At 37.7% G+C, this 22,627-nt stretch overlaps 1 protein-coding gene across 1 annotated transcript in view; it reads left to right on the forward strand.

The window, feature by feature from the left end:
- The first annotated feature begins 875 nt into the window (after positions 1–875).
- The window catches only part of LOC106879692 (growth factor receptor-bound protein 2), a 106,473-nt gene continuing 84,721 nt past the window's right edge, over positions 876–22,627 (forward strand). The window contains exon 1 of the mRNA XM_014929369.2: positions 876–2,236. Within this exon, the coding sequence (XP_014784855.1) occupies positions 2,159–2,236 (78 nt within the window). The 5' untranslated portion in view covers positions 876–2,158. The remainder of the gene's footprint in view (positions 2,237–22,627) is intronic.

A 22,627-nucleotide genomic window follows, 5' to 3' on the forward strand; every position in this document is an offset into this window, starting at 1 on the left:
TAGTGGTCTTTTATATATACCCGATTTTGGCCAAGTCTTCTTCCTAATATTGGCAGGTACCCCGTGGATTTATTTCATCACAACATATAAACTTATATCAAAACAGCCATCATTAACGGCATCATCATTACAGTATAACCGAGTATATATATATATATATGTCTGCAAGAAGAAATCTGAGAGGATCAACAGAAACAGGAGATAATTTCCAAAGAAGAAGAATGGTTTTGGTGCCGAAATACTATTCTATCTCTGCTGCCATATTTTGATATATGTAAAAAAAAAAAAAAACCCAAACAAACAAGGATTTATTCTGGGGAAACAAAAAACAAAATCTACCACCTAAACACAAAATTGTATATATATATATATATATATACACACACATTCATAATATATATTGTTTATGTAATATAGTTCTGTGTTTAGAACTTACACCTTATATATACACATGTATGTAAATTTGTCTATGTAATATCTATCTATCTATCTACACTAACATATCTGTCTGTCTATCTATCTATCTACACTAACATATCTGTGGATCGGTCTATATAACATAAAGACACGTATTGTATATTTGTGTATATATGATTCAGTGTATATAAATACATATTGTAAATTCTATAACATATATACACACGTTTGTAAATATGTTCATATGAAATATTTACAATCATGTATGTAGACTTGTATATTATATAATACACAGTATAAATGTACAGATATGTAAATTTATCTCATACACACACATTTATGTAAATTTGTCAACATACAGCATGCATATACAATATATATATACTGGTGATTTCTGAAAGTGTGTGTATATATATATATATATATATATATATATATTTTATATATAAAAAAAATTAAACAGCAAAAAAAAAAAAAGACCCATGAAGAAGCTAATTTCTTGCAAAATGATGGATAACCTGGGATAAAGAGATAATTACCAATTCGAAGAATTATATAAGCTAAAGGATTCTTATTTTATTTAACAAAAGACTGGATTTATGAAGGACAAATTACCAAAACAAGACTTAATCACTATTGTTGCTATTTACTGCTGCAATTAACGCCACTACAATTATTATTATATTCCGACTGTGGTAGTGGTTTATATAAACAAGGAAAGTGTGTATATATATATTATATATACAATAAAACGTTGACCACTGTGGAAAGACAACAGCATTAACAGCAAGAACAGGCCGTGTATGAGTGCATAGAATAGTCGAGATAAAAAGAGTATAGAAGGGACATTATATATATATTTATTATAAATAGACAATTGGTGATTATGTGTGATTATAGATGTGTAGAGAGAGAGTGTGTCATGTAGTGTGAGTGAAGGATATATATATATATAGAGAGAGAGAGAGAGAAAGAGAGAGAGAGAGAGGGTACAAATAGACTTCTAGTGACGCGACAGAAATATATAGAGAGGGGGAGCAGTAAGATATATACATATATAAAGAGAGGAGGAGTGAGAGGATAAGCGTAATAAAAAAAAGAAATTGATAGACAGAAAAGCAGGCGCAACAAGACATTAAGTGACAGAGGTTAGGGTGGAGTGAAAGGAAGAGGCAGACTAGTGGACAAAGATAGATAGAGAGGACTAATGAGGTTTAATTAAACCAGTAGATAGAGATAAAAATAGAGAGAGAGGGAGGGAAGAGTCACTGCTAAAGGAGTGCAAGAGTGTTAGCGAGAGGAAGAGTTAGGACAGTCGATAGACAGGGAGAGTTTTAAGTGAGAGAGAGGCAACACAACCAGTGTCGATAGATATATAAATAGAAAGAGGGGAAGAGGCAATCGAGAAAGTGTGAGGCCAGTATCGATAAACAGAGATTGAGAGAGGGGAAGGAGTGATAGAGATACGGTAGAGAGGTGTGAGAGGCGCAGTAAGACCAGTGTCGATAGACAGATAGTGGGGAAGGAGTGATAGAAGCAGTCAGGCCAGTGTAAATAGACAGATTAAAAGAGGGGAAGGAGTGACAAAGATAAGATAGAGAGGTGTGAGTGAGAGGAGCAGAGAGGGCAGTGTCGATAGAGTAATTGATAGAGAGAGGGGAAGAAATAGTGATAGAGAAGGATAAGATAGAGAGGGCGTGAGTGAGAGGAGCAGTGAGGCCAGTGGAGAGACGACAACAAGATGGAGGCGGTAGCGAAATATGACTTTAAAGCTACAGCCAGCGATGAATTAAGTTTTTTAAAAGGAAGCATTCTCAAGGTAAATAAAAAAAACCAACCAGACAAGAAAAAAATCATTACACTCACCATGACAGAAAATAACAAACGAGCACCTTACATTTTGAAATGTTTTTTATGTTCATTTTTGTATGTTCGTGTTTAATTTAATTGATTATTTATTTAATTATTTTCCCATCTTTTTACCTGTTTACTTACTTTGTCTATCTATCCATCCATCCGTGTATCCATATATCTTCATAGCTACATATCAGTTTATTTAAGCATCTATACACAGACCCCTCTATTTACCCATTTATCTCTCTATGTATGTCTGTATTCATCTATATCTTTCTATTTACGTATCCATTTGTCTTTCTACCCTTCTGTCTACCCCTGTAGCTTCCAATCTGCTTTTATTTTGTTATTCGGACGTTTATTAAATAATATTTTTTTCCCTACAACCACACTTTTTCGACCCCATTGTTCCCCCTTACAGCTTCTCTGTCCACTGATATACGATTCTTTCCACAGATTTCATAAATCCCTTCTTTGACACCCCCCACTCTATAGTTATAAACCATGTCACAGCTATTTCAATCCTACCCTTTTCTCACTTATATTTAACCTCCCCACTTTAAATGTCCCTCTCTGTGAAACTCCCCACCTTTCTATCCGACATCATCTCCACCTGTAATTATAAATTTGTCTCTCTATAAACGTCCAGCCTTCATTAAACTTTGATTTCAAATCCTCCACTGTTACTCACCCACCCTTAATTGAACCATTATTTACCCTTAATTCGTCAGGGTGTGTATGATTACACAGTTTTCTTATGAGACGGTATACACACACACACACACACACACAATGATAAAGTTATACATTGTCTTTCATCATATCAGTTATATTAATGGTTTCAAATTTTGACACAAAGCAAGCAATTTCGGGGCAGTGGGTAAGTTGATTACAACGATCCCCAGTATTCAACGGGTACTTATTTCGTCGATCTCCAAGAAATTTGAACTCGGAACGAAATAATAATAATAATAATAGAGTATGTTGTGTGTTAGGGTGTATAACTATGCGTAGGTATATATATATATATATATATATACATATATATTTATACACACACATAGTATATACTCTCGCATACATCTAAATACATGTGTGTTTATAATTGTAGGTATATATGTCTTATATTATACATGTATATATTCGGGTGTGTATGTGTGTATGTATACACACGCTCGTACACAAATTAAATAGTGGACGTAGTGTAGTTGTTTACATGTCCAATGTCTGATCAAAGATGTTGGTATTTAAAGCCGACCATTTTGAAACTTTGGGTACAATGGTTTAACAAAGTTGTTCAGAAATATCTTAACTCTGTAAACACTTTTAAGTGGGGCTTTTAACTTGGACAATGTAACACACACACATATATAGCAAGAGGCGAATGTATTTGATTCATTCCTTCGTTGATTTCTCTTTTTTTTTTAAACAAATTGATTATAGCCCTAAATAATTACTAGTTTATCTATCTATCTATCTATCTATCTATCTATCTATCTATCTATCTATCTATCTATCTATCTATCTATCTATCTTATCTATCTATCTATATATGCGCGCGGGTTGTATGTATTACACACGTGTTATATAGTTAACTTCATATATAGTGGATGGATATATATATTCGAAATGTACAGTCGGTAAGACCCAGATATGCTCAGTGTAAAAAAAAAAAATGTTGTAGAACTCAAATGAATTTGAACTTAAACCCCGAATTCTTCATCCAGGGCAAGGCCCACAGTATCATTGCTCTAACGTTATTATATATATATATATTGGGTAGATATATATAATTATCATTATTATATGTGAATGTCCATACACACACGCATCCATCCATCCATCCACACTCGAGACGAAATAATATGTGTTGGTTGGTTGTCTACGGTTGGCGTCGTCATCTCTATGAATGTCCCTGGCCATCAAATCTGTCTTTAGCAACCGTTGGTGGCAGGGACAGACAGACAGACATGTTAGTTCTGCTCACTACATACACACTTTTTGTCACCTCTCTCTGTCTATATATATATGTGTGTGTGTGTATATATATATATGACTTGAGAGACGTGTGTGTGGCAATGACAGACATGTTGGTTCCTTTCACATCATTTTCGTCTGCGTATAATATAAATGTATGTATAGAGATACAGCGACGGGGTATATGAGATATATGTAGATGTGTTTTATTGGTAGGATATATATATATATAATGTGTGTGTGTGTGCACTGTGTGAAAGAATAAAGTGCAATTTGTTGATATGTGAATCAGTTCCATTGATGTATGGTGTGTGGTCCTTGTTATTGAATGTGGTGTAATGTGTGTGAAAAAAGCTATGATCGTTAAGAATTGTTTCCACTATCGTAATATGTGTCTGTACATATAAAGCTACCTATTATATATATATATATATATATATATATATATACATATATATATATATGTATGTATATATACACACACACACCCTGCTTTGTTCCATTTATGGCTACAGATTTTGGTTGAAGTCTTGAGATCCATGACGCATGTAAGATGACAAACAACTCACACAGTATTGTACACACACTATATATATATATATATATATATATATATATATATATATATATATATATATATATATATATATATATATATACACTCTTTATGAAAGCAATATCTAAACCTTATATGTTTGGGTTGCTTTCCTTTCAGAACATTTCTGTCTCGATGTTACGTGCCTGTATATATATATATATATATGTGTGTGTGTGTATGTGTATATGAAGTGCTGTTATATAATGTGGTGTATATCCACGATTGATACGACCACGTATGTGTGTGTGTGTGTGTGTGTTCGCTGTCTCCCTCCCCCACACAATGTCTATTAATGGTGGACATATATCTGTTAGCAACGTGTTGTCACTGAAATGACGTGTTGCAAATATTTCCATCTTAAACATTATCATCGTTATTATTGCTATATTATTATTATCATTATCATCATGGTCGGGTTGCACTTCGGATTTCTTTCCTCGAAAACATCGTCCTCAGTAGTTTACCTGTTGACATTCTCTTGATCTTATGAGGTGTGTGTGTTGACGCTGCTGTGGCCGGGTGGTTAAGTATTTTGCTTCGCAATTATGATGTTTCGATTTCATTACCTGGTGATGTTCGAGTGTGTGTCTGTTAAGGTAACTTCGGGTTGGTCCCAAACTTGAGAGTGAAATTGGGATCACGTAAAGTGCGGAAGCCCACCGTCTGTAACCTGTAATTCAACGGGGCAGCTTTATTACGTAAGCTCAAGTGTCTGTGGAATACTAAGTCACTTACACTGGAATTCACTGAATGAGACAGGCAGTTCACGAAACAACTAGAAAACTCATCTTCGAAACTAGTGGAAATCCATTTACTTCGTGTGTGTGTGTAGATATATACACACACGTGTTTACGTATATATATATAGGGTGCGTGTATGCGAGAAGCAAGGGTGATGAGAACCTAGTTTGTACCCGAGTTACATATGTGAAAGCATGGGTTCGGACCTGTGGCGAGGTAATTGTTTCTGGTTCAGGATACTTGAGAACGCTTTCGGCTGAGTGCAATGGTTGTAGTAGTCGAGTGGTGCAATATCCAGGGGGAAGATTCGTCTCATCGCCGCTCGTATATTTGTGATGATCGAGAATTTCAGTCGTGACCATCTCGTCTTAAGTTTGGTTCCTATTTCTTGCTTGCCCGAATGATCACGTAGTCCCACGTTGCTTGTTATGTATAACCACCGACTAAGTACAAGTCTCACGTGTTCAAACTTGCGGCAGTCTAGTATTTGTGTCATTCTGGGAGCGGGACAAGTCTTAACTACTCTGTTGTCTCCTGTTGCCAACAGGATGTGCTCAAGAAAAAGAAAGTTGCCAAGTGTTTCTAGGCAAACACTATTCAACGTTACTTTCCCTGCAGGTGTTTAATGCAACAGCATCCTGCTGCAAATATCTAGCCAAATCACGGGGAGATACCAGGCGTCAGACATACATAACTCTGTAGGAGTCACCCTGACATAGCCACACACACACACACACACACACATTTTTATGAATATATTAAACAAATTTAAATACATTAAAGATGAATTATCGAGATCTCTGATTTGTAGTGTCTTATTCGTAACCTGGTGTTGTGTGTGTGTGTACATCTATGCATGCTCACCACACTTCCGTAGTGTGTGTGTGTGTGTGTGTGTGTCATCACCATTTAACGTCCGTTGTCCATGCTGGCATGGGTTGGACGCATGTGTGTGTGTGTGTGCAGGCATATTTGTGCGTATATATGCATGTGTGTGTATATATATATATATATATATATAGGCATACATGTGTGTAGTTTGTGTATATAGGCATGTGTGTGTACATACATATATATGTATATGCATATGGTTGTGTAGTGTGCATGCATATGTGTGTATGTATGCATGTGTACACACACACACTCCTATGTAGAGTACAAATCTTTCATGGAAACTCATGCAACATTATCTTATCTCACAATCTGATCCAATCAGTACAAATAACTTACAACTTTCAGCTGTCACCTGTGTATGCTTCAAACCATGCAGATCTGTAGCAGGACTGAGTTGTCATCTGAGAGGTCATAGATAGAATGTCAGAAATGCCATTGATAATGAGGAAACTCAGAGAGAGAGAGAAAGAGAGTAATCATCTGTGAAGATGGAGCTATCACCATATATATACATATAGATATATATATATGAATATTTTTCAGTTATAGTGAAAATGTTATTGTACTAAGTGAACACAATAAAAGCAGGGGGAAAAAATTAGATTTAGAACAATAATATAATAAGATCTAAATATGTTGAGATAAATCACAGTTGAACATAAAACCAAGCTGCATACTGGAATATGTATAGTATGTATTAGTGTATGTGTGTACATATAATATATATATATGTGTTTTTGTGTGTGTATATATATATATATACTGGCACTTGTACCCGCAGCATGTGTAAGGACTTTCGAGCGAGATCGTTGCCAGTGCCCCTGGACTGGCTCTTGTGCAGGTGGCACATAAAATACACCATTTTGAGCATGGCCGTTGCCAGTACCGCCTGACTGGCCTTCGTGCCGGTGGCACGTAAAAGCACCCACTACACTCTCTGAGTGGTTGGCGTTAGGAAGGGCATCCAGCTGTAGAAACTCTGCCAAATCAGATTGGAGCCTGGTGTAGCCATCTGGTTTCACCAGTCCTCAGTCAAATCGTCCAACCCATGCTAGCATGGAAAGCGGACGTTAAATGACAATGATGATGATGATATACATATGCATATGTGTGTATACATGTTAGTATGTACACACACTTTTATATATAGAATACAACTCTTTCATGGAAACTTATGCAATATTAAAGCAAATTTGGGGAGGCCTTAAACCACCTGATGGAGAAGTCTCAAAGTCTGTTATCCATTTGTCATTAGCAGTGATGCAAAAATTTGGTATTGTATAAATTGTACTATACAGTGTATACTATAAGTTGTATATGTGATTGCATTTTTATCATTTAGTCATTCATGAGAAGGCTAGAGATACATGATGCTTCCTTCGTCAACAAAACAGCCATCTGAATATGTTGCTTTTTTTATATACTGTTACATGACAACTGATGATATCTGGAAATAGTTGAAATATCAACAACAAAAATCTGTTCGATTTTCTTTAAGACTGAACAATCTTGATTGAGTCAGTGAAATCATGAACAGAAATAAACCTTTAGTAACTCTTGGAATAACTATTTCACATCTATACTGAAAATATTTCGTTTGTGCAAAATGTTAAGCAAATGAGCTCAGTAAAAGTGAAACAAATCAGGTTCCAAGGAATCTGTTATATAAAGCACAAAGAATCACTTGGTCAGTGGGTCAAGCAAGAAGTCGGTCAAATGTATTTGTGTTCTTAATGTTTCCGACTGTTTCTCTCTATCACTAGTTTCTGTGGTCACAGATATATTCTTCATTAAATGGCTGCAGTCAAGATGAATAACACTTTGTTGTGCCAGGGATCTCTCTCCCCTGTTAAGCTTTGGTAGGTCTTTAGTTTCATGCTGCTAATAACATCAATGTTGTCAAGTGGTCTTTGTCCTCTATCAGGATACAGGATACAGTCGAGTGGTCTTTATCCTCCATTAGAGCACAGTCAAGTGGTTTTTGTCCTCTATTAAAGTGCAGAGGTTTGACATTCAGTACAATTGTGTAAGCAGTAACCAGTTCATATGACTCTCTTTGCAGTTACCCTGATGATGGGATCAAATGTCCATATACTCCTATGAATGCCCAACTGCTACAAACACAATCATGTCCAGGGCTTTATGCTTAAACCAGCATTTTTCAAATTCTTCTTCATATAAGAAGTACTGCAGACTGTTAAAATTCTAGATATGAGTATCTACATCAAATTTCGTCTTTATGGATAGCAATGGAGACTCTCAAAGAGAGAAGCATTCTGATGAGTTGTTGACAGTTTCTCAGTTATGTCAAAGTTATTTGGCTTCACAATTGACCTTTGAAAGACTTAAAGTGCTTTTGTAGTCTACCTCCAACGAACATAACACTGAAAACAGCTTCAAGTATCTGAAGAGTCCCATCTACAACAGAAGAGTGCTGGAAAAAGAAATCCTGTTGAAACATCTGCAACATTGGGACGTTGTCTCTTTCAGAAAACTGTAGGTCTGCAATGTTGTGGCACACTTGTACTTTGTATGAGACAGGGACACTGCATCATAGACAAATGGTTTGAGCAGTTTTTACAACTGCTCCCTATAATCCATCTTGTAAATTTGCTGGCAGGGATGTGTCTCTAACCTTATCATCCAAGACAGGGCCATCTCTACTGTATGAAAGTGATCTTCTAGACTCAATCCATTAATTTGGAGATACCATGTGATCTGTATCAACAAGTCTTAGGTTGCCATAACAGCTATTCTGCAACAAGTGGGAGCATGACAATCTACCAAGGGTCACTCAAAGAAGGGGTATAAAACCATCATAGAAACTTGAGAGATTATAGCTGTTGACTGTTAGAAGAGGTATTATGATGCTTCTGAACAGCAACTTTCAAGGTGAATGGTGGTGGTTGCAACACCTCAAGGCAAGCTATATAGCACAGACATTTGTCTGCTTCCATTCCATTAAGCTGTAGTCAGGGCCCCACTTCTGACTCTATATTTGCATACAAATGTTGACTATATATATATATATGTATGTATGTATGTATGTAAATGAGGGAACCGAAGTGGTACCACCATGCTGGAAATAGCAGTTGAAAGTGACTCTAAAAACTATATGCATTCATATAGCACGGGCAAAAAGATAAATGAACAAAGAAATTAGCAAAAAAATTAATGGTTAACTCCAGAGCGAAAATTTCTGGCTTAGTAATAAAGTACTTTGCCTTCATTAGTGGAAATACACCAATTTCTTTATACTAATTTCAATATTACAATATACTAATTTCTTTGTTCATTTATCTTTTTACTTGTGCTATATAGATAAATGATGTGGTTTTAGAGTCCATTTTGCCTGCTATTTCTGGCATTGTGGTTTTTTCCATGCTGGCTACTTGAAATGATTGTTATGTTAAATGATGGTCTTATCCTCTTATATATTTATTTGGTGTGAGTTGTTTAGCTTGTCTATGACTTTTAGATGTTTTAACATCTGGCACTTTGAGGGAGTCATCCCCACCATTCTAATTCGCAGCCTACTAGTAAACAAACACAGAGTATACATGGAGTATGTGTGGTTGATAATGTTTACAACACTAGTGCTGCTTCTAATTCATATTTGAATATATATATATAGATAGATATAGCAGAAGTGCTAAGGCCAGTCCACCTGGTGAAAAGGATTGGCCTACAAGAGTCTAAAGCACTTGAGCAGTGTCACATAAAAGCAGCCAGTACACTCTGTAAAGTGGTTGGTGTTAGGAAGGGCGTCCAGCTGTGGAAACCATGTAAAATCAGACTGGAGCCTCTCCAGCTTACCAGTTTTAGTTAAACTGTTCAGCCCATGCCAGCATGGACAACGAACGTTAAATTTATGATGATGATGTATAATATATATATATATATATATATATATATATAAATTTCCGTCCAGGCATCTGCTCCATAAGCTTCTATCAGAAGCAATTGTCATTATGCTTTCTGGTTGGATTTCCAAGCATGACCAACTGAGACTATGGATATTACCTAACTATCTCGTTCTGCTCTTCTGTCTCCTGGCCTGTTGGCTCAACTTGAAGAATCTGTCTTGCAGTTCTTTTCTGCAAGATTCTAATTACATGTCTGTAGTACTGGAGTAGTGGCTCAACCCATAGGCTCCCTGATCTCTGAGCTATTCACCCGGTCAAGTAATCTTATTCAAGAGAGCCTTTAGAGGAATTGCGATCGTACTGTTTCTGCCATTACCCAATATTCATGACTTTAGGTGAAGATAGGTATGAAAACCAAATTAAAGGTAGCTCTCTTTTATCTTTTATTTGTTTCAGTCATTTAGCTGCAACCATACTGGAGCATTGCCCAAATTGACCCCAGAACTTTTTTTTAAAAATCTGGTACTTATTCTATCAGTCTCTTTTGCTGAACTGTTAAGTTATGGTACATAAACACAGCAACACTGGTTGTCAAGTAGTGGTGGTAGACAGACACAAAGACACGCATAGATATGTACATATATATATATATATATATATATATATATATATATATATATATATATATATATATATATATATGACAGGCTTCTTTCAGTTTCCATCTACCAAATCTACTCAAGGCTTTGGTTGGCCCATGGCTATAATAGATGACATCTGTCCATGCAGTGGGGTTGAACCCTGAACCATGTGGCTGGGAAGCAAGCTTCTTACCCCACAACCACATGTTTGACATTTTTACTTCCACCTTAGTGAAGGTGGAGGTGTTTTCAGTCGTGCTTGTTTGCTTGTTTGTCCATGGACATGAAATCTCAAGAACCACTGGATAGATCCGGATGAAACTTTCAGGGATGTTTGGCTTCATGACCGGCATGAACTGATAAGATTTTGGGATTGATCCAGTACCAGACAAGGATTCTGGATTATTTGTTATATTTACTTTACATGAAGTCTTACGATCTTACGTTGACTTTGAAGTCGTTCTCTAATTATCTCCCTTGAAAGCACGCTCATGGTTTCCATGTAAGTTATGGTGGCATTGCTGTTTCCAAAGTTTTATTTTTGTTGCTCTATTATTAATTTTACTCATGTCTCTATCTTAGTAGAAACTGATGGATAAAGAAATCAAACTACATAAACAAAAGGCAGCAAAACCGTTCAGAAATTAAATAACACTAACATTCAGTAATAATTAATTTATCCTCAACAATTTTTAGTTTTACCAATTTTGAATTTAAACGCTCCTGTTTAAAACCTCATACCCACTTGACAATTGCATTTATAGCTTTGCCTTGCAGGAAGTTTTACTTCTTGGACTTATATTTTTGTGTGCAACAATGTTGTTAACCCTCCGTTAACAGCACTGTATGCAGGTCCTTTCCGTTTTCTTTCACGCACAGATAAATTTTTCTCTATAGACCTTAATGGTCAGAAAGACACTATATCAGTGGATAGACTGAAAAAGGCCTTCATAGAGAAAACTGTCTCTGTTCCCACTGCAGATGACACACGTACAGCATTACAAACATGGCCCGCATACCCACCTTCACATTCCATGACTACCATTGGGATTGATCAGGTACTGGACAAGGATTCTGGATTATTTTACCATTTTTTTTACTTAATTTTTGAGAGCAGTCTGGTTCATTTTTAGTATTTTCATTTAAAAAATCATCTATCCAGCTAATTGTTGAGAGGACATTAGTATTGCCATGGCAGAGGTGGGATTAGGCAAGTGATGTAGACACCAGATGAGACCCCAATAAGAGTTAAAAATTGATTAAAACTTTTCACAATTTTTATTCCAATTTACAGAGAAATTGGTAAAATTGAGATGTTTGTATGCCTACCACATAAGTTTACTTATATACATTTATGTATGTGTGTGTATATATATGTGCACACATACACACTGAGGTGAGCACACAAGTGCAAAACAAGGTGGAAAATATAGTACTCAAATATAGTTTATATTAAAGCTGCAAAATTATCACAACTGTTACTCAGTTTCATGTTCTTGTTTGTCAGACAGTTATAATGTGAGTTTTCATCACAACTATTCTATGAATGCAAATGTGAAACTCTGAGTAATAGTTCTGTAATAATTTTGCAGCTTTATATATATAATATCTACATAGAACCCCACCTCCCCTTAGATCTGTTACTGTTGATACAATGGACCATCCAGGGTTTACTGCTGCAGAATGGAGGGCAACACCAATACATGGATGGTTCTGATTTCATCTGGGAAAACATGAGATGGAGTACTTTGCTTAAGGATACAATGTATCATCTGGCCTAGAATTTGTGTGCCCATGGCTGAGAAGATTGAAAATAGAGGACATCAGACGATTAATAAATTGAGTTGGAACCAATAATAATTTACATATATGAATCAAGTCAAGGGAGGACAGTGACAATGAACAGACAATAATGAGAGAAGGAAAGAACACATTTTACATAACCAGGGAAATCTCTTTTATCACTGCCTGTCTGATTTTATATATATCATACACACATACACGCTCACACACATAAAGGGTGTGGACAGGATTCGTTTGCATGATGGCTGTCTCATGGAAAAATAGTGTTTTTATTTTCTGAGATATATTCATTAAATTTGGGTCAGTTTATCTTCATGACATGTCCTGTTGATCTCACTCAATGAACCTGCTTTGGCCTTGATGACAGCCTCCAGATGACTTCAGAACTGGCCACAGGCCTTTGTCACTATCTCCTGTTTTAGGCCCTGGGCCCTGGTAATACTAGCACTCAGCTTATCCTTTGCATTGTAGCTAGATTTGTTGGTTTCTCATTCCATCCTCGCCCCACACAAAAATGTTGGGGGTGGGGTTTAGTCAGGCAAGTTGGGAGGTCAAATGTCATGTGCTGTGTGATTGAAGAAATTCTCTGACAGCCAAACCTGGGTCTTTCAGCCGGTGTGGCAGGGCACAGAATCTTGTTGCCACATGTACAACCTCTTTGCAGCTACCTGATCAATCCAGGGCTTCACCACCTCACTCAGAACATAGATGTAGCCGTCCAGCCTGAGGCTCTCAGGCAAGAAGTGGGGTGGCATGACATCACTTTCACTGCTGATGACACCGAAGACCATGATTGTCGCTGGAACTTTCATCTGTATGACTCTGGGTATGTCCTTCAGTGAGACAGTGAGCCACCTGTTGTTATGAGGATTGATCTTTTGGTTTTGGGTGAAATTCTTCTCATCAGAGAAGAATATCCATATGTCTGGTTCCTGCAGATGAGTTGCTTTTGCTACATTGCCTTGGACTGAAATTGTCCCTTCCTTACCTTGTATAAAAAGTAGACCAGTCTGATGAGCTTTCCATCCACACCTTTCTCCCATGCAATGACATGCATCAACTAGCTGGGATCATTGTTGATGATCTGGATTTCAGTGACAAATTCCAGCAATCTGATGGCATCAGATCATTGACCATGGGTTTTTCTCTCTGCTGTTGTTTTGTAGTCAAACCTTAAATCTTCCAGCTCCTTTCTGACCTTTCCCACTATCATTCTGCTGACATTTAGGAGGTCTGAAATCTTGTTTTTCCTTCTGGTGTGGATTCCAAAGGGGACTTCATGCCTCTTCCACAAATTGGAAGGTTCACAATTTTCCATAGTCTATTATTCTGCAAAAAAATAACTCGAAATGGTTATTGTTTTTAAGAAGGAAAAGATTTTATGAAGCTTATCAAATAAGCAGTTGAAAATTGCGAATGAATGCTGTCTGCACCCTGTATATATACAATCATCATTTAATGTCCATATTCCATGTTGGGATGGTTGGATGGATGGAGAAGGATCTGATTGGCCCAGCAACTGCATTGTGTTCCAGTGTCTGTTCTAGCATAGTTATTACATCTGGATGCCAATCCTAACCCTAACCACTTTACAGTATGTATTGGGTGTTTTTTTTTTTTCTGTGACAACTGCCCTAGTGATGTTGCCATGCAGCTTGCAAGACTACAAACCCTGATGGTTAGCTTTATGTTTGGAGATGAGGGGTAAAAGTGTGAGAGAAAGCGCCAGAGCAGAACTGGTTTCTCGCTGTAGAGGAACTGCATGACTACTTAAACTTTAGAAGGGAGGATTGGTAGTGATAAGGTGGGGCTGGAAAGAGATAAAATACTGGTGATGAGACGTCAGGATAGACCTTCAAGGTACATCATTCGTCCCAGTCTTTTGTAATTGTCTCTATGAGGTTCAATGTCCTGAAATCGGCTCACCACACTTTGTTTCATGTTTTCCTAGGTCTCCCTCTTCATCAAGCTCCATCCACATTAAGTGATCAGCACTTCTGTATACAGCTATCCTCATCCATATGCATCACATGTCCATACTAGCGTCATCTTTTTTCTTGCACACACGCACATATCTGATTCCTCTTATGCCCAGTTTTTCTCTCAGCACATTTACAGTCACTTATGCAATACTTATACTGCACATCCATCAGAGCATGCTTGCTTCATTTCTTTCCAGTTTTCTCAAATCCTCTGCATTCAAGGCCCATGTTTCACTTTCATGCAACATTGCAGTTCTAACACAAGCATTATACAGTCTGCCAGTCACTCTAATGGAAAGTTTTTACTCTGGCTACTATACTTTCAGAGCAACCACCTCCTTTGCTAATTACATCTAGGTAACCAAAGCTATCAACTACTTCTAGTGAGCCATCTGAGTTAAGACAAAATATTTCTTGTGTGTTCATAGAACACACCACTTCAGTGTATCTATCACACAGCTTACATTCTTTGATAGTCTACCTACGATTCCACTACACTTTCTGTATATCCAAAGCTTCCATTAGGTACACTGTATGGAGTTTATACCAACTCCTTTTCTACATATTGAACAAGGCCATTTCCCTGAAGATACTAGGGTCCTGTTATTTACTTAAACTTTTCTCTTTGCTGGGTTTACCTTAAGACCTCTCGATTCTAGGTTAAGTTTCCATGCCTAGAATTTCCTCTCATTCTCTTATAGATTCAGCTATGATGAGCTAAATCATTAGTATTAAGAGTTCTCATGGAAAACCTGTCTTAAAACTCCTCTGTGATGGCCTGCAGGACTATGAGGAATAGAAGAGGACGGAGGACTGGACATTAATGAACTCTTACTTTCGTGCTAAATTTGTCACTGAAATCATTGCCAGCTTTCACTTTACTCACTGCATCTGTATACCTAGCTTGTACAGCCCTTATAAACCATTCATCTGTGTCTAGTTTCCTCAGGGACCACTAAATCACTGCGTGTGGTCCTCTGTCAAATGCATTCTCCAAATCAATGAAGGATAGAAATAGTAGTTTATTCTCCTGTAGTTTCCTCATTAGGAAGATTCTATCTGTGGTCGATCCTCCTGGGACTGTCAAACTACATATCATCCAGGTCTACTCTATTGCAGATCAATTGTGCTATGATTCTCTTCATAACCTGATCCATTAGTTTGATTCCTTTATAGTTACTCTAAGGTATCTCCTTTGCTTTTGTAGCAGTTTACAGCAATACAGCAATGCCAGTCGTTGGGTATGACACTTCTTTCTATAACTCAGACTATTTGGGTGGTAATCATTCAATAGATATTTTGAACTCCTCTGCAACTATCCCTGCTTTCCCCTTCTTCATGTCCTTGATTGCTATATCTATCATGCTGTTGTCAACTAGAATCTACATGAAGTAACCCCTCTAGCCTATACATTCTCTACATTCAGCAACCTCTCACAATAGTGCTTCCACACCTCTAGACCTTTACATTGCTGGACACATGTAAATCTCTTCCTTGTTGCCTCTGTTTTAACCAAGTATACCTGTTGCCTGGTTTCCTTTCAAGCCATATGGTTATGCTCCTTACTAAATGTGCAATATGGCTGAATGCTTAAGAAATTCACTTTTCAATCAAGAGTAACTGTGCTCAGTCCCACTGTGCAACTTCTTGGGCATGTCATTTTTTTATTGCCTTAGGTCGACCCAAAACCATGAATGAAACTGGGTAGACAGAAATGGTGTTGAAGCCTGTCAGATGGATTGTATCTGGAATTTTTAGGTTCTGCCTTGTCACATTGTGCCATGTTGTTTTCATCTGAGAGTTACTTTCGAGGTACATGTAACTGGGATATTCAGCCACTTACATTAAATCAATAAATGTGGTAGTTCAGTTGATTAAGCAAATAAAAGTTTGTGAGTGGAATTTCTAATCGAGATTGATTTTTATACAGCAGATATGAAACTGTGTGTGTGTGTACATATATAAAGTTGTGTGGTTTTTATGTACAGTGCATCAGTTCTTTGAGGTCATTTTTATGAATTTAGAAGACATAGCTCATCAAAGAAAATCTGTATTTGTAAACAAATTAGTACAAATAATCACAAGAATCCTTTTATCTTACATATTCATTGAATCTACTGTTAGCATTAATGGCTGCTTCAATATGGGGTTGGAAGCATTGACATGCCCAAATCTGATGATTTTTATCAATTTTGACATAGTACTGGTTATAGGGAATTTCCGAGATTGTATGGTGTTATGGGAGTGTTGATTGACCTTTCTCTTGACTATGCCTCATGTAATAGTCCAGTGGATCGAGCTCTGGTGAGCTAGAAGGTCATGTGTCTTGGAGAAATTGATCATGGAGATTGGCATGCATCCATGCTTGAGTTGTCCTGACCTTGTGAGACAGAGCAGAATCTTGTTGGAAAACATATGGTCTTCCATTGCATATTCTGTCTATATAGGGCATCACAACTTTCTCTAACACTTTTGTGAAAAAAGTGTGGAGGCATGACTCCCAGAACCATAGCAATTGCTGGGAACTTAGTATGCATGACTGTTGGAACCTCATTTGAGTCTCTGCATAACCATCTGTCTTTCCTCTGGTTTCAATTAAAGTTTTTCTAATAGGAGAAAAATCAAAGCATTCAAGCCTCTTGGTGTTTTAACTTATTTGTGCACAACTCTTCTGATGGTGCATTCTGAAACCTTGAAGTCCTTTGCAATGACTTCCTGGAGTTTTCATTATTTCTTGGACATTTTGCATGAAGTTATATCATGTGATGGTATTAGGACCCTGTACATGCATTTTGCATTTAGTTGCTGATGTTGGATCCAGATCAGCAGCTTCTAGCTCCTTTTGAACTTTGTCAGTGAAGGATAAGGTAACTTTGAGTAAGTGAGTTATCTCTATATCACTGTGCTGCACTTTTAAAGCAATAATTACAGTGCACCTTTTCATTTGCTGGGTCATCCTGATGTCTGCTGTTATTTATATGAAAATTAAGAAAAAAAAGAAAAAGAATGGCTCTTGAAAGAGGTACTCTCAAAACAAACTGAAGTACCTTGTGTAGGAATGTGACTGGTTGGTATGTTTGTCTCTGTATAAATACACAAGTTTATATAAATGTACACATAAATAATATAATGTTGTATGTATGGTGTGTGTGTGTGTGTGTGTAATTTACATGGTCATCAGCATATATGTATCTTGACTATTTTCAGAAAAGATGTCACTGTGTTGTCTATAGTTGTATATAACTTGGTGCAGTCTCATTAAAAAAAGTGGCATCTGAACAAATGAGGAGGGAACAAATTGAACAGAAGGAGCTTAGATAGTCTTGAACTGCCTGCATTTTTAGCATTGAATTTATCTCCCATCTGTTGAACAAATAAATAGAATGCTTTACATTGGACTTGTCAGCCACCCCTGAATATCCCATTAGAATCATAGAACTTGTGTAATGGTTTTCTCTCACACACATGGGTTGTCTTGAAAGTAATGCAAAAGGAGTATAACTTTTTTTTTTATTAACTAACACAGGCTATTCAGATTCTTCCTCTATATCAGTGGTTCTCAACCAGAGTCCATGTGACCCCTGAGGGTCCATATAAAATTTTTGGGGATCCACAATAGTATTTTAAGGGCCCCTGAAAAATTTTACTTTAGATGTATGTATTGCAAGAAATAGCTAGGTTTCTTTCTCTAACATTCTACATAGTTCAATCTACGCAAGTTAATGGGTGAAAAACAAAATATGAATTTTGAAAGAAGTATCTATAAAACATTGAATGGCTATGGGGTTACACCAAAATAAAATAGTAAACAAACAAAAGGGGTCCAAAGATTAAAAAAATGGCTGAGGACCCCTGCTCTATATAAAGAAAGGTATGACTCAACAGTCTCTCTCCATCACAAGTGAAGTATTTGTACCATCAATAACTCAGCTCTTGAATCCTCTTTGAAAAAATTCAAGTGTCACTTCTTCACGGCCACTTTCACTTTACCTTTGTCAACAAATTGTTGTCCCCAAGGACTCTCTTTCATTGGACTAACAAAGTGGAAGTCAGAAGGCACCAGATCCAGACTGCAGTAGATGGTGGACTATTAACTGGACCATTTTGCCGACTGTCCAATTTGTTGCTAGGGATGTGTGTGGTCACATGTTGCCATAGTGAATGGTCAGATTCTTACTTGGTCTTTTCTTGTTAATGACTTTTCAGCTCTTTGAGTGTCTCAATTCACTGTTTGCTGTTCATGGTACAGTTCTGTTCCAGAAAATCAAGGAGAATTACACTTGTCATCCATCAAACAATCACCATGACTTTGTGTCAGTTGCTGGCTCTTGAACTTCTAACACCTTGGACAAAAGGTGTGATACTATTTCACGGACCTAGTTTTGTTTCTGGATTATAAAGTTATGCTTATGTTTCATCTCCTGTCTTTCCTTCAAATTGAGTGTCAACTGCTGAGGCACCCACTTTGCACTTTCTCAAAGTCTTCCATCATCTGGAATGCATTTTGACAACAGGTCAACTGTACAGCAAGCTCATGGACTGTGACTTCATTTGGTCCACTTGTTGATTCATGTCAGTGGTCACAGCTGATGGCTTCATACTGTAGGGTTTGTCTTCAGTGCTGGTTTGCCCTTCTTTAAATTTCTTCGTCCATCTGTGCACAGCTCTTGTCAATGATGTAAACAACTTGTAGCCTTCTGCAGATGTCAGACAGCCTTCGCCTTGCCTTCATCAGCAACACGAAGGAGAGTTGCTGTTGAAGATGAGTCATTCTACCAATTGTGGCAATTTGGATAACCTGTGAAGCCAAGCACACTTTTCATCACTTTTGGAACAATCCTTGTGTATATGCATTTGTATGTATCCTGCTACAGAGACCGTGTCCAAATGAACATTGGGGCTCAGTGCAATCTTTTGGCTCATTAGTTTCTATCGACTGCTCAACCCATGCCAGCATGGACAATAGATGCTGAACAGTGATGATGATATGTAATTATGTATTTATATATAGTCTGAAGATTCCCAGTCTGAGATGAAACCCGTGATCACAGTGAGGGCATTGCAGCTTTCTATTTTCTAAAACTCTTTACAAATCTATTGAGTTCTCTTTTTTATAGAGTTACAACAAGTACATTGTATATTTGCCAATTAGTCTTGTGTGTTTGTGTATGTGGCACGTTGTCAGTGCAGTGTTTCACATATTACGTGGGTATGTAGCTATGGCGACCAACACAGCTACATTCGTTACGCTGCTGCTGATAACGATAGTGGTGTGTGTAGGTGAGCTGGCAGAGTCGTTAGCACACTGGGCAAAAATGCTTAGCGGCATTTCGTCCGTCTTTACGTTCTGAGTTCAAATTCCGTCGAGGTCGACTTTGTTTCATTCTTTCGGGGTTAATAAAATAAGTACCAGTTGAACACCGGGATCAATGTGATCGACTTATCCCCCCCCCCCATCCCGAAATTCTTTCATCTTTTCGGGGTCAATAAAATAAGTATGAGTTGAATACTGAGGTCAATGTCATCGACTATCCCCCGTCTCCCGAAATTTCAGGCTTTGTGCCCATAGCAGAAAGGATTATAATAATTATTAGTATTTTTAATCCGATTGCTTGACCGATATCTTACTGGAGCTGACATTGGTTTTCAAACTTTTTGGCTCTATGGTTTTTGAAGTACAAGAAGTACCAGTCATATATAGTGGTTAATTCGTTCAACAAACACACACACATTTAGACTCTTATCTCTTCGTTCTCTACTTTCTTCTCTTCTGTACTTTTTGTTAGCATACTCTTTTTTTTTTTCTTTCCCTTTCTTGTTCTTATAAGATACATGTTAATAAATATGCACACACACACACACACACGTTTCTCTCCATGTCACTTCACCCTTTTTCCACCCAACTTTTGCCATCTATCCCTGTTACCACAAGTTTCCAATACACACACATACACCCCTCACACCTCTTTTCTCTTCCTCTCCTTACTCCTTATCTAGCACTTCTCCCTCTCTCTAGTACCACACCCATTTTCCTACCACGCCGCCTCTGGCTCTCTGTTTATCAGTCTGTAGTCAGCTCCTACGTCACGACCCCTACTCCCTCTGTTATAAACCAAACTACTTGAGATCTCTTGAAAGTCTCAAGGACGATATTATTAAATCCTACATAGAGAGGAGGAGGGGGTTGTTTAAAAATTGTTTTAGATTCTTGCCATTAAACCTTTAAGAAAAAAAAAAAACCCTTCCAGAATTTGAGGGTAACTCGTGATAGTCGACATTGGATGGAAGGGGTGAGGAATACCCGGAATTCGAGGAAACGTGTGGTGGTCGGTGTCTGCTAGGAAAAGAATCTTGTAATGGCTGTTAAATTCCTCTAGAGTGGTGTGGAAGGTTAGCGGTGGCTTCTCTTCTACTGTTGAGACCTAAGTCAATACTAATCTAGGCAACTTATAACCAGGAGCATTCCAAACATGACCATCCCGTCTTGTAATATGCAATAAACGCACAACTTACATGGTCTAAGACAGTGGTAGGAGTTTTGGGAGATGTGAGAGAAATTTGATTGCTATTTTGTAGCAGGTCAGACCACCACGTTGAGTTTCCCTCGTTGGTTAGTAGTAGTAGTAATGGTGGTGATGAATACTGTTGTATTGGTTGTGATGTGATGCGATGAGTGGTGATTGACTCTGGTCTTTTAGCTCCAACTCGATCTCAGTCGAACAGAACTATGATTCAGAGGCTTCCTAATTATGACCGCCTCGTCTGTACATCTTAAGGCTGGTTACTTGTGGGCGCCCTAATAACGGTTAGGGTCAGCATTCCTGCTGGTGGTTTAGTGAGGGTCAGGAGTTGGTGTTAGTAGTTGGGATAGCTCTGATCCAGCAGGACAATGAGGATTAAGGAGGTTCCAACAATGACGATCCAGTCAATTTTTTTTCTAGAAAATGTATTCTCATTTTTAGAAGATAGTAACTTTCGATTTTAAGATTTAACTGTTATTTCTAACAAGTGGAGCAGCGTTGTAGAGGTTTCCTTGTTTCGGTCATAGTTGTTGTTATTTAATGTTGGGTTATTACTCTTTCAGCAGGCCTGTATGGTCAAAAACGTTCCAGTCGTGGCCATCCAGTCTATATTTCAGGCATAAATACCTAAAACCATAATCTTCCAATGTCATCTTTCTGTTGTTTTCTGAAGACTGTCTTGTTTGGTTTGTGGGTGCTTTTGGCTGTTATTTCTAGTAGGTTGAGCTACCGTGTAGAGGTATCCCAGCTTAACCTCAAGTTAGACCCGACCAAGATCTATAATTAAGGATATTCCAGCCGTGGTCATGTCGTTTTATGTATATCCCGAGACCACATTATCCAACATGCCCTCCTCTTTCTTTTTAAGGCGGCGTTGGTGGTGGGAATTATAGTAGTGACGTTGTGGAGGGCAATTCCTAGCATATTTTGTATTAGAAGGGATTTAAACTTCAGGTTCTCGTTCCTCCATCTCACAACCGCAGAATTTGATGAGGACAACCAGCAAAGAGCATGACATGTCTCTCAGTTTGTGTGTGCGCATGCGCGCGTGTATACATATGTATATAGAACTCGTGTGTACGATCGTATGTCTAAATTATACGCAAAATTTTACACACACACACACACACATGTATACAAATACATATGTCGGTCTTATACATATATGGAGTGGCTGTGTGAGAAGTAGCTTGCTTACCAACCACATGGTTCAGGGTTCAGTCCCACTGCGTGGCACCTTGGGCAAGTGTCTTCTACTATAGCCTCGGGCCGACCAAAGCCTTGTGAGTAGATTTGGTAGACGGAAACTGAAAGAAGCCCGTCGTATATATAT

Source organism: Octopus bimaculoides, chromosome 21 (genome assembly GCF_001194135.2).
Source record: "Octopus bimaculoides isolate UCB-OBI-ISO-001 chromosome 21, ASM119413v2, whole genome shotgun sequence".
Lineage (NCBI taxonomy): Eukaryota > Metazoa > Mollusca > Cephalopoda > Octopoda > Octopodidae > Octopus > Octopus bimaculoides.